Below are 14,223 nucleotides of genomic sequence, written 5' to 3'. Positions count from 1 at the left end.
AGAGGCTTTTAGGAGTGCGTCAGCGACACACTAGCCACCAGTGTCTTGTGAATGTGTCGCCATCCAATTGACGAGCCTGCAGCCACACTCGGATGCAACTCTGATGATCACATGACTGAACGGGACTAAAGAGCTTCAATACTTCGATATTTGCAATTGGTGGGAGTGCAATCTTTAAACAACTGACAATAACCAAAAGGTTTATGTTTTAAACCACAGTAATAGGTGAGAATGCTTTGATACACCACTTAATGAAAAAGATAAGCATATTTCATGCATAGTTTAAAGAAATGGCTTACCTATGAATACTTAGGAACGCTGCATCAGAATGATTTTCAAAATTATTAACGTAATTCAATATGGGATTATTCCCTTGACACATTGTAAAATTTTCTAAATGAGTCACTTGAAATGTCCTCACAGGATCTGGTTTTTCACCACTATTACACAGCTCTTCAAAAGCATGCCAAAGGAATGGATTCAGCTTTAAAGCACGTCTATATGCTTCAGCTGATTTTGGGCTACGCTCTGTCAGCCGGAAGATACGAGCAAGGATTTGCAATGCAAAGCATGCCTGGTCCCCAAATTCAGTCACCAAGTCATCTAACGCCTTAGCACGTGAACCATTGGGGCCCAACAGCATATATTCAGCCTCTGCCAATCTGCAACATTGTGCAAACTTCAATTAATGTTACAACATTTCTCTTCACAAAATCACTTTTTTAACATTTGTTTCAGTAAAACTAGTCATGATGAGTATGATTCACTGCTGCAAAGTAAGTAAGTAATGTAGTTACGAACAGTAGTAAAATTACCTGTATTACCTAGTACACACTTTTAAAAAAAGAAAAAAGCATTACTGTACTTACAGCAACTAAATTCTGATAACTGCATGTCACAATTCATACTTCACTTTGTTATTCATCCATCACAACAAACACAGGTCTTAGCAACAAAAAAAAGACAGAAAATAAGGACATAGTTTTCTACTCTGTGAATTAACAAATTTGACCATTTTTGGTTCTATATCGGTCCATATTCACTTAGATAATCAAGTAACACACCGGGTTATTAATGGGTCTACTCTGTCAATATTCATTGTTTTCACTGAAACATTAATCGTACAGGTTTCGAGAAATTTATACCATTCTCTTCATCAGCGATAACAGAAGGACCTGCGAAACAACCTTACTTTCTCGTACCAAAGACAAAAATTATTGAGCATATATTGTTACAAATCTAAAAACTTAGTGCTAAAATACATTCTTCATAAAGATATTTTCAGGATACAATTCCTTAAAGTTTGCTGTGTAAATTATTGAAATTAATTTTTGAACAACACACTTAAAAGTTTATGTAACTTCAAAGATCCTGGCAGATTAACACACATTTAATGTGACAGCGGGACTTCTGGATCAGTACCGTTTTTATTTCTGGCCATCATCACAAGACGAGGTCGCTCCATTATGCATCTTTAATCTTGTTAAAATTACTTTTCATATTAACAAATTTGACCATTTTTTGGTCCTATATTAGTCCGCAAGGACCGAGATAATCAAATAACATTCAACGAGTGCCTGGCCGATATGCATCAAAAAGCTTCTTAAAAGGGGCAGCACAAAAAAGAATTGAATTTTATAGTAGTACAAGACATTGACGGCCTTAACCTGTCAGCGTTGAGTGCCGGGCAGTGCTCGTCATGTAATGAACATCGTGCATGGTGGAGTGACGAGCAGTGCTTGCACGGTAAAGGCGTGTACTGTACTGCAATCTAGCAGTTACGATCGAAGCTGTTTGTATTTTAACGAATTCCTCCTTGAAGCAGAAGGTTTGAGCTTCTGAATGATGTACCTTGATCCCCATTTTGATAGTGCTTTGTCACTGAAATTCAAGTGTTAGTTCAAGGACCGTCTATCTCAGCCATCAGGGATAAGCACCGAGTTTGGCTCCGTCGGTCGTGAGTGGAGATTGTTTCTACAAACAAGTGTGGGTTAGCAATTGTGGAAATGGAGGACATTTTAGGAGAAAAGCTGGATGATTCTGATGAAAGTAAGTTAGATTCAGATGATGATTTGAATGAGGTGGATGACACTGCTGTATGCGAAGTCCTTGGTTCGGAATTGGATACGAGTGATAGTGCGCAGAATGGCAGTGTGCATGTCATGGCTATTACAGTTTGATGGGAAAGCAGGTCTAATTATGTGGGTCAAATAGAATAATTTATAAGGAACTCAGGGCCTCAAAATTTAGAAGATGGGGAATGCACTCCATCCTCAGGCCAGGGATATTAATCATTTACAATTAAGAACCACTGACCCGGCCGGGAAACGAACCTAGGACCGCCGAGTGACAGGCGGACACGTTGCCCTGAGGCAATAATAATAATAATAATGAATATACTAAAATATAATTTGGACTATGAACTGTCTACGAATTCGCCTACTTTGGCTCATAAATTAAAATCATTGAAAATTGACCTTGTAGGAACTTTGCGCCTCAACAGAAAGGACATCCTAAAAGATGTGATAAACGTGAAACTATAGAAGGGAGAAGTTATAGCTTGGCATTCTGACCATGTTTTCGTCATAAAGGGATGTGATAAAGATGTCACGATGATTTCTACATTGCATGGGGCACAAACCATCACACAGAAAACAAAGCGTGGTCAGGGAAAAGAAAAGCCTGTTTCAGTTGCCGACTATAATGATCACACGGGCAGAGTCTATCTCACAGACCAACTCCTTCATGGCTATCTTTTAGAGAGGAAAAGGATGACCAAGTGGTATATCAAGTTATTCAGGAGGTTAATGAATGTTGCAATTCTAAACACAACGATCATTTGCCGGAATAATTCACCAGAATCTTTTTTTTTTTTTGCTAGGGGCTTTACGTCGCACCAACACAGATAGGTCTTATGGCGACAACCACCAGAATCTAGAATAGATCATTTGAAATTGGATGTTGTCCAGGCACTGCTTGTGGAATGTTCAAGTTCATTTGAAATAAAGGTGCCTGGACGTCATTCTTCATACAAAAATGTGCCCCGTCTCACTGAAAGGCATTTCCCTGAGAGAATTCCACCAACTGAGGGAAAAAATAGGCCAAACAAATGATGTGCCATGTGTTACAAGCAGATAGGAGACACAACAATTACAGGGGAATATCACTAGTACCAGAGATGTGCAAGATCTTTTCAGAGGCATTTCTACACAGAACATAAAAACAATAAGAAGGGTCATTAAACAGACTGTGAAAGTCACAACATCCAAGGTCAAGATCAGGGGGATCCTATCAGAATCTTTTGGGATTCAAACAGGGGTCAGACAGGGAGATGGACTACCTCCCCCTCTGTTTAACTGTGTTCTCAACAAAGATATTAGAGAGTGACACCGAATAATGCAAGAACAAAGGAATTGGAGTCAACTTTTTAGCCTTTGAGGATGACACTGTGGTTCTGTCAGAGTCAATAGGGGAGGCACGGAACCAAATTGTTCAACTCCAGGATGAAGTGATTAAGTAAGGCCAGAGGCATGTAAGATCTTTTCAAAGGCACTTCTACATACAATGTGTCTCCATATACAATTCAACAGATTGTAAATGTATTGCAGATACGGAGACACATATACAACACGAGGAGCTCAAGTAGAAAGACAAGCAGCAGTTAAACAGCTGAGTGCACTAGAGGAAATGCAGGCAGGAGGAGAAACTTTGATGAAATTACCATTTGAATGTCACCAAAGCTTGTTTATCACCAACTGACAGAGTCCCTGCTTACGTCTGTACGATCGCCCTACATTGGTCAAGACTACAAGCAATTTATGAATTTGACAAATTTGAAGTTAAATATTTAATGTAGGACAAAATTCATTTCCTACAATCAACAGTGCATATCCGTTTTGTCACTTTAATGGACGAATAGTATCATATTTAAACCTAACCTCAACTGTTTTGAGAGTATGTTAAGATTCCAATTCCATAGAGTATAATATGTGAAAAGTTACACCAGTAGTAACAAAATGTTTGAATGTGTATACAACGAATAATTTGAAAACATTAAGCAATTCAACAGATTGTAAATGAATTGACATTGTATTTTAAATATTAGAATAATGTTTTAAAGGTTGAAACTACATTATTACTTTCAATAAGATGACGTAATATACAAACATTTTAATATTTAAGAGGTTTTTCAAAGCTTATTATGGATAAGTTTGTCAATGGCAAACCATAAGTGTAAGTTCTAAAACAATGTTATCATTTAACCTTGTAAGAATATTTATAGCTGAAGATGTCCAAAATATGAACAAAACATGTCCTATGTTTTTAATATTTAAGCAATAAAATATAGATGAGATCCTAATTTTATAATTGCTTTTAATGTATTGAATAGGTGGATACAAAAGTTTTATTGTTTCTTTTGTAATAGACTTTCAATACGGAAAAATGAGGATAGTCTCTTGCAACATTCATTTCTGCTGCGCGACAGGGAATTTGCCCTCTTGAAACAGAAACTTTGTCCAAGTTCAGTGCAAATTCCAACTCAACTATTGGAAATATTTGCCACAACAAGATCAAATCCTTTTGAAGTGACAATAATGAGCAGAGAGGACTCTCTTGATTTTGGACACGTTGTAAAAGAGATAGAGACCCAAACCTGAAAATCACTACAGTAATATGGCTTCAGTTAAGTGCAGATGACTAATTCCAAACGTATGCATAAAACTTACAATGTGTTTGAGCCGTGGAATTCACAACACCTAGTTTCACTGAAAAGAAAGAATGTGACCACGAAGCCCCTAGTTATACCAGAGTAACTACCTAAGGTGTACCACATGCCCTTGCTCTTCAAAGAGGAAAAGAAGAAAGGCTTGACTGACATGCTGCAATATACTTTGCCAGAGCAAAGAAGTTACTATGAATATATTTTGTCCTTGTGAATGTGAACTATGTCTAATGATATATGGATTGCTTAATTATACCCCCTCTTTGGGCATTATACTCTGTGTATTATTTTAAAAGTTTTGTTCTATTCTCTGTGTGTTTGCTGCTGTAGCTCTAAAGAAACTTGTGCAACTATGAACATGGTCAATGTTTTTGATATATTGTGACTCATTTTTATGAAAGGAGAAGCAATAAAACAATTTTTGTATATCTAATAGCCTATGTTGCAGTACCTATCCACTACGACATCAAAATCATACCTGTATGACCGGGCGAGTTGGCCGTGCGGTTAGTAGCACGCAGCTGTGAGCTCGCATCCGGCAGATAGTGGGTTCGAACCCCACTGTCGGCAGCCCTGAAAATCGTTTTCCATGGTTTCCCATTTTTACACCAGGCAAATGCTGGGGCTGTACCTTAATTAAGGCCACGGCCACTTCCTTCCCACTCCTAGACCTTTCCTATCTCATCGTCGCCATAAGACCTATCTGTGTCGGTGCGATGTAAAGCAACTAGCAAAAAATCACCCGTATGAGCAATTGGTTGGTTCTCAATAAACTGTACTTGTTTGGGTAAATAGAAGTGTGTCACTCAGATCCCTCTTCTACATTATTGTCCTTTTGTTATAATTTCTTTTGTACGTAGTGGTGGACTATCGTTTTTGGCGGTTAACAGACCCCTATTCAGCACATCGCTTCAATTTCAGTCGTATGTTACAGTGTAACAAGTGTACCTATATGTTGAACTTTTTTTTTAACATAAAAAACCTACTGTGCTCAATTCATTATTTCTATTGTAAGGGAACTATCAACAGCATTACAGTTTTTACAGATATCATGTAGAATGTATGAACTCAAATACAGGGTGAACAAAAAATGCTGCACTTGGAGGTCGGTATGCGGTTCCTTATCCCATTGCAAGACAAAAGTTTCTATAGCCAAATAGGATCTGGTGCTGTTGGAAAACAAGTCAAAAACGAGAAGTTTGCAACACTGTCACATCCTGCGGCGCACTGGAATGTAATAGAGAAACGTGCATCATCCCGCTCTGCCGTACCCGCCGTCGCAGCTCGCTGAGTAGATGGTTGGGTTATCAAACCCACATGCACCGTGGAGCTACGGCTCGAATCTACGTCAGGTTGGGTTTTTTTCTTTTGTGTGTGTGACGTCAGGTCCCTAGTTCCCGTCATGTAACTCCGTTTGTAAGCATGACATCCTGTTGTCACATGACAATAGTCGAACACATGATCCATTCAAGTGAATGCATGAGTCGACTACCACGCAGTGCACAACCGTAACTGGCCCTGTCAAGTGCATGTAGGGCAGCTACCTGATGGAGTACACAAACGGTGAATACGTCGATATGCTTTTAGTGTTGTGTGCATGCGATAACCAAGCTTCTGCTGTTGCTCGAGAGTATGCAGCACGGTACCCTCAAAGGCGCCACCCCTATAAGAATGTTTTTCGTCGCCTTGAGCAACACCTGTGGGAAACCGGCAATCTTCATCTACAAATAGTGGACAGAGGTCGTCCAAGGACTAGACGTATTCTACAAACAGAGGACGACATTCTTGAAGCCGTTCACCAACCACCTTGGCGAAGTACTCAACCGCACCTTATCATTTTATGGTACGTTTGCCTTTTCTGAAGTCTTTACGTTCCTAGCGAACTCTTGTATCTATGCACTATTACTCTTTCCCATCATGTGCTGTTACCACTATGTAATCTTTCCTTATTCCGGTAGATGGCATCTCATAGAATAGCATAGGTCAAAGCATTTCTTTTCTGCCCCGTCTTGTTGGGTTATCTTTCTGGTTGGTGGGGTGTGAAGATTTTTGACTTGGGGAGATTTGTAACATTACGTATGTATGATCCCCGAATTTTTAGGTTAGGAAATTTTGTATTTAGTTTGTAATGTTAAAATCATTATATTTTGTATAAATTTCCGTTTGGGTAAGAGTCTGTACACATGGCCTAGCCGTAAGGATTGTGCAACCGGGAAAACTGCGACTATATCGGGAAGGACGGTTGAAGTCAATTGGATGTGTTGCAACAAAGTGGCTTGGAAACACGGGGTACGGCAGGTAGTATAGACTGAAGAATTGGAGTGGATCAATGTGGATAAACGTGAGTGGACGTTCAATGTCACATCAGACACTCAATAGCCAATACGAGGGCTTTGTTTTAACCGAGGTTGGGTTGAGCGAGTGACGCGTCAAGAAGTGCCTGTGAGATCGTTGCTACCAGTGAACTTTCCAGGATGCTATAGCCATGTGTATCAAGCCTATATAAGCAGGTACGCGTGTGCGGCAAGTCATTCTGATTCCAATGCTGTTTCGGACTCTGATTTTAATGCTGTTTCTGACTCTGATACCGATTGTGTTTCTGTCTCTGATTCTGTGTGTTTCTCACTCGGACCGGCGCGCGGGAGCTACTTTGGGCATAGTCCTAGGCAATGTTGTATTGTTCTTGAGTATCGTTTTCAGAGTGAGCACGCTATGTGTCGCTGATGCTAATGAGTTTCTGGTGGCTATTAGGTCAAAGATGCTACTTAAGTGTTTATTTGTAACTCCAACTCTGTATAACAGTTGGACTACAATTCTTCTACGAGATTATGTACAGTGGATGTGGTGATGCGTACAGAATCGAGATTCGGTAGTGGATGTGTGTTTGAGCCCAGAGCCGATTCTTGGTCGAGGAAATCGTCGGCCGAGTATCCACTTTCAGTTGCAGAAACCTGAGGCGTTACACCAACCTGTGCAACACTCGAGAAGGACTCAAGACGTCGATGAAGTGTGTAAATAAGGTTAGGGAAGCTCTTCCTAAAGAAGGTTGCATCCGTACGTAGAGAAAGTCGTCGTACTTTTCTCTACCAAATTAGGCTTTTCTTCGGCAAACACGAGATGAACAATGTAATTATTAAATTAATGTAGTAATGGTCCACCTTTCAATACTATAATATGTAATATTCTAAATTACATTAATTAATTATATTATAATATTACATATTATAGTATTGAAAGGTGGACCATTACTACATTCATTTAATAATTACATTGTACTTGCAATTCAATACGGATCAGAACCATGAAGTTTATAACCTATAAACACGAGTTGGTCTCATAAAGTTATGTTTCTTTCTTCATGTTGGTGGTTTGTAGACGTTTGTAATTTGCCTTCATAAGCGGGAAACACGAGTTGGTCTCGTTAAGTGATTTTTTTAAATTGGTGTTTTTTTAGTGGTTTGTAATTTGCCTTGTAAACGGCAAACACGAGTTGATCTCGTAAAGTGATATTTCTTTCTTCATGTTGGTGGTTTGTAGATATTTGTAATTAGACCTTGTAAATGGCAAACACGAGTTGATCTCGTAAAGTGATGTTTCTTTCTTCATGTTGGTGGTTTGTAGATGTTTGTAATTAGACCTTGTAAGCGGCAAACACGAGTTGGTCTCGTCAAATGATTTATTTTTGTATGTGGTTATTAGTGGTCTGTAAAGTTGCCCTTTGTTAACGGCGAACAGGTGTTGGTTTCATCAAGTGATGATTATTGAGGGAATTTATATATTTTTATTTATTTTGGGAGTAAAGTCATGGAAGGAAACTTGCAGTGAATCTTTTATCAGTAGAATATGGATGAACCTGGCTTGCTACCCAAATCTAATTTCAGGGGTAAACAGGTAAGGTTATAAAGTAAGTCTGGAGCTTCGTCAGCCTGATGTCCGTCGCCTTGGGAGAGGGAGTTACTCATTGCTCTACATAGTTATGTATTCCTGTAATTGTTTTACAGGTGGCGCCCATTGTCTTGTCATTTACACTTATTTTAGTCACCGATAATTTATATATTTGTTTATTATTTATTGGTAGTCGTCAAATTGTTACAGATGGAAGGATTGGATTTCCAAGTCGCCTTTGTGGCATATAAAAGATATTTCAACAGATTCAATATGTCTGTACATATCTCGGCCTTTCGAGAATGTTAATTGCTTATGTAATCGAGGTTTTTAAAAAAAAAAATCTTATCTTGGTTTTATTATTGCTTCGTTCTGTGCTCACCACTGTTTGGTTAGAAAGGCTTCCGTCATTACATGTGTTTCTAATTTATTTGTGTGTTAACTTTACTTTTACACGCTTCTTTCGGTATTTTCATTTACCGATCCACTACGTTTATTTTGAGAACAAAAGGTGACACGGATTCATGTGTGTGTGTGTGTGTGTGTATGAGATTGTTTGCTGTGTGTGGCCGAGACCTTTTACTCATGTCTCTTCATTAACATTCCGCTTGAGCTCATGTTATATTATTTTATCGCGTGTTCTGTATAATTAATGTCCACTTCATAGACCTGGTATGAATTCAAGCTAACTACGTGATTTGCCTGCTTTTGTGTGTTTTGGTGTTGGAGACACTCCGTCTCTTTAAGATGGACCACTTTCTGGTTCATACTGTCTGAGCTCAAGAGCGGTTGTTTATTTTGTTATGTGCTGTGTGTTGACGTTCTTATACGTCCCTCTATACAGCGACCTAACCTCTCGGTCTATGTGTGAGCGTGGGTGGTTCTGACGTTTGAGTCCGTGAAACCTTTTGTGTCTAATTTACTTATTTATTGTTCGTTTCACATTGCCGTCATTGGCTTTCTTTACCTGTTTTCTAATTTAATTTGTTTTATTCTTTGCTGGGCGCCTTCTGTGTTATTTTAGTTGTTTTGTGTGAAACCATGGTAACCGCCCCTTTTCCCTTTTTCTCTCTGCTTGAATTTTATTAGCTTGGTGCACCCTTCCCTCTTCTCCCATTTTAAGCTCTTTTACTTAATGATATTGTATTCTCGGGGAACGTGATTTTTATTGTTGAGTTTTATGTCTTATCTGGGGAATTGTAAGGGAGAATGTTATGATTAGGTGCTGTTACTCCCTAAACTTATAACTGTTTAGACCCAATGTGCTACAAAGAAATGTTTTGTACCCACCTGAATTCATATTCTTCAATTAATTAATATAGATGCCAAGTCCTTATTCCAAAACTTTTCATCACTTCTTTTATGAAGGTAAGCGTGTGTGAAGGTGCTGTAATCAATGAGTCTGGTGTATTTTGATTATGGGCCACATATTATTAATATTAGCTATTTGATTTTTGGCCCCCTTGTTTTACCCATGCAACTTTTTTTTTTCTCTCCATAATAAATTTATGTTCTTGCCCTTATTACTGTTATATTTTTATTTCTTTGTGTGTCTCGTAGGTTTGTTGTCTGTAAGAGGCCCGGGTACAGTTCATAGCAGTTTCTTTTTGCTAGTTTTGACCAAATCCACTGCATTGGGTCTTCGTCGTGTTCCCAGTGTCAGTTCAGTAACCATGATATTGCAAGGCAGTTCCAGGTATTGCAAACACAGGTTGTTGACATGTTGCACGATGAAAAACGGCATCCATATCATTACACGTTAACACTAGCGGTCAGAAGACCGCATTAAACAAATACAGTTCTGTGAATGGCTTTTGCAACAAGTTGAAGATAACAAACATTTTATAAAGAATGTGATATGGAGTAGCGAATGTAGCTTCACTCGGGAAGGTATTTTGAACAATCACAAAAGCCATTATTGGTCTGACCACAACCCACGTCACCCGTGAACATGGCTTTCAGGCACGCTTTGGCATAAACCTGTGGGGTGGAATCGCGGGAGGAGTGCTTTTAGGCCCTTACCTATTGCTGGACAAGTTGAATGCGCCCCACTATCATACGTTTATGGGCAATACTTTTCCTGGCGCTTTAGAAGACGTTCCAGTTGGTGTTCGGCGACAGGTATGGTTTCAACATGATGGTGCACCACCACACTTAGAAATGACTGTGCGTAACTGGTTAAATGAAGCGCTTCCCTGGAAATGGATTGGTCGTGGAGGTCCATGTCCTGGCCTCCACGTTCCCTGGACCTTAATCCACTAGATTTTTATTTGTGGGAACACTTAAAGGAACATGTTTATAGTACTCCACCCATGGATGTGCAAGACCTAATAGCTCGCGTGCATGCTGCATCGGCAATGATGTATGCAGGCGTGTTGCGTAGGGTCCGGCAAAGTATGCTACAGTGAGTGGCGAAGTGTTTGCAAATGCAAGGTGGTCGCTATGTTCAAAACTAGAATTTTATCAAAATTGAGTGAAAAATGACAAATCAGGAGGATTACAATGTATGAAGATGAGCAAGACCTTAATGGGTTAAAACTGGGCAAATATGAAGGAAAAAATACACTGATATTTAAGAGACCACATCACTATTTGGAATTGGATACATAAACTGGAAAGGATTTCCAAAGTGCATTATTTGTTTGTTGTTTGTTTACTTATTTATTTACTAGCTGATGTACCCGTGCTTCGCTACGGGATTCTCAGAAAGACTAACTTGGTGGTTTTCCTAACTGAAATGAACATAGGTCATTACAAAAACGTCAGTAGGAATCTAGCGATTGAAAGCAATGTTATCATATAAAATACTCGATCAAATGAAAAACCGCACACTTTCTCACTGTCAACGAACAGTACTACGGTGCTGATCTAAGAGTCCAAAGTTCCAGAGATGGAATAACCAGGTCGCAGACTGCCGTGAACACTCCTGTCATTATTCCGTTAAATATGCACACTACTCATTCCAATCAGTGCCTCAGAGTAGGGACTGAATAGCTTGAATACTATGATGAACCAGTGTGTTACGTACCAGATATATCAGAAAATGTATGAACCAGAGGAATGGCATGCTAAAGAAGAAAGTTATCTTACTCCCCAGCTACTTCCCGCCAATATACAGGCAGGCTGTTACAGTCGGTACGACCAGGCGAGTTGCCCGTGTGGTTAGGGGCGTGCAGCTGTGACCTTGCATCCGGGAGATAGTGGATTCGAACCCCACCACTGACAACGTTGAAGATGGTATTCCGTGGTTTCCCATTTTCACACCAGTCACACCAGGCTGTACCTTAAAGCCAAGGCCGCTTCCTTCACACCACTATTCATTTCCTATCCCATCGTCGCCATAAGACCTACCTGTGTCGGTGCGACGTCAAGCAAATTAAAATAACCTCGGTACGCTGCAGTAATTCTATCTATCGGGGATGAGAGGAAACAGAAGACAAAAAGCACATCACAACAAACAATGGTCAATGTAATGTTATTGTTGATAAAGTTTATGAGCTTTCTATATTGCAGGCCTTCACATTAGTTTTCTTTCGACTCTGTGACATTAGGGTGTCCTACAAAATTATTTATATCGTAGACTGTAGTTCCTTATTCTCAGACTTTACATACCGATTTTCACCAAATTCTGTTTACCCATTTTCTCGTGACTCGGCGCTGATATGGACTTAGTACCAAAAATCCAAATTCATGAATATCCCTGATTATATGCGGTACGGTAACAATGTATAAGACATAAGTGATCGGAAATTTAATAACTTCTTACATAACTACTACTAACTTACGACATAACCAAAGTTATGTTAGTTATGTAGTATTTATCGATACGACCACTAATAACATAAATAACTTATTTGAGAATTACATTTCAGGCCTTCCCCTAAACTACCATTTCACTCAACGTGAATAAAATAATTTGTAGTCTAGATTGCAGTGGTTCATCACCCGACATCACACACCGATTTTCATTAAATTCTCTTCAGCCGTTTTCTATTGATGCGTGTACAGACAGACAGACAGACAGACAGACAGACAGACAGACAGACAGACAGACAGACAGACAGACAGACAGACATTACGAAAAAGTAAAAAATTCATTTTCTTGTTACTGTGGACATGACCGATACAGAAATACCATTCTTTTCAAATTCTGAGCAATGTACAGACAAAACTCTTATTTTATATATATAGATTTATCAGTTTACAGTATGGCTGTTACACTAAAATTTATAACCAAGATTGTTCTACCCACTAAACTGACGATGGGTTAGCCATGAAAAGTCGTTCATATCTTCACACTACAAATGTTGAGGGCATTCAGTCACTATACGTTGGATAGTCTGCTGAGCTGCACCACAACCGCATTCCAGATATTGTACTTGCTCCAAGATTGTCACTGCTTCCATGACTGGCCCTTATTCTGTCATAGTAGTCCAAGTTCGAGGAAGAACAAATCCAGGAGGGTGGTGGTGGTGGTGGTTCTTCTTTGTCTTCTTCTGCTGAAAGCCAAGAGAGAGCAGTTATTTCTGTTTTACATTCTTTTGTACACTTTGTTGTAACGTGGAAGTTCTCTCTTTCCAATTGGTGGGCTCTTGAAATAGGAAGTTTTCTCAGTTTGTGCCTACCATTTCATGTGGCAGCAGGGATGTCTTTGTGTATTAGAAGACTGACATTGTAATTTATCCTCTTTTATTCAAGAGCCAAAGCATCCTGCCAGCAAAGATTAGGAGGGGCTATGCAGCCGAGGACAGGGAGACAGTCAATGAGCTTGGATCAAATGGTCCCAGAGATCAGTCTCATAGTGTTGTTCAACTGGGCATCTACATTTCCTACACAGAGGCTATTCAATCAATCAAATCAATCAATCACTACTGATCTGCATTTAGAGCAGTCGCCCAGGTGGCGGATTCCGTATCTCTTGTTTTCCTAGCTTCATCTTAAATGATTGCAAAGAAATTGGAAATTTATTGAACATCTCTCTTGGTAAGTTATTCCAATCCCTAACTTCCCTTCCTATAAATGAATATTTGCCCCAATTTGTCCTTCTGAATTCCAACTTTATCTTCGTATTGTGATCTTTCCTACTTTTAGAGAAACCACTCAAATGTATTCGTCTACTGATGTCCTCCCACACCATCTCTCTACTGACAGCTCAGAACATACTGAGCCCATGACCTTTGTGCCCCAAGAATATTATGTATTAAATTGTCAATTGGAGTAAGAAGTTCGATTCTTGAGCACGGAGTTGACACGTGGTGAGGGAGTAGCTACCTTCTGTCCCACGCTCTGTGATACATGACGTCATTCGCATGTGTCGACAGCGGAAGAAAAGTCATTTTGGGGGCTATTTCAAAAGAGCGCGTGTATGGCATACCCAAGCCAAGTCGACAAAATATAGTGCCTATCAAATGAGGTCATTTATCCAGCTAATTGAATATGTATAAATTTTAAATGTCCATGAACAGTACCGCCAGAAATGTAGCAACTATGTAGTCACCTTCAGAACTCTTGTAATTACAGTTTAGTTAAGTCAGAAAAATTGCAGATATTTTCTTGGCGGCAAAGGGAGATGCCCGGAGAGAGGGGGAAGTTTCTATAAATAAGAAGTGATGCCA

At 39.4% G+C, this 14,223-nt stretch overlaps 1 protein-coding gene across 7 annotated transcripts in view; it reads right to left on the bottom strand.

The window, feature by feature from the left end:
• Window positions 1–14,223, bottom strand: part of Cdc27 (cell division cycle protein 27) — a 507,070-nt gene that overhangs the window by 319,371 nt on the left and 173,476 nt on the right. For 6 of the 7 annotated variants that reach the window (XM_068226370.1, XM_067141899.1, XM_068226371.1 and 3 more), the window contains one exon: window positions 300–662. In XM_068226370.1, coding sequence (XP_068082471.1) covers window positions 300–662 — 363 coding nt within the window. Of the gene's footprint in view, window positions 1–299; window positions 680–14,223 lie in introns of all 7 variants that reach the window. The other variant, XM_068226373.1, reaches the window with a different exon arrangement.

The sequence above is a fragment of the Anabrus simplex genome, chromosome 2, assembly GCF_040414725.1.
Source record: "Anabrus simplex isolate iqAnaSimp1 chromosome 2, ASM4041472v1, whole genome shotgun sequence".
In the NCBI taxonomy this organism is placed as follows: domain Eukaryota; kingdom Metazoa; phylum Arthropoda; class Insecta; order Orthoptera; family Tettigoniidae; genus Anabrus; species Anabrus simplex.
This window is presented reverse-complemented; position numbering and strand designations above follow the sequence as displayed.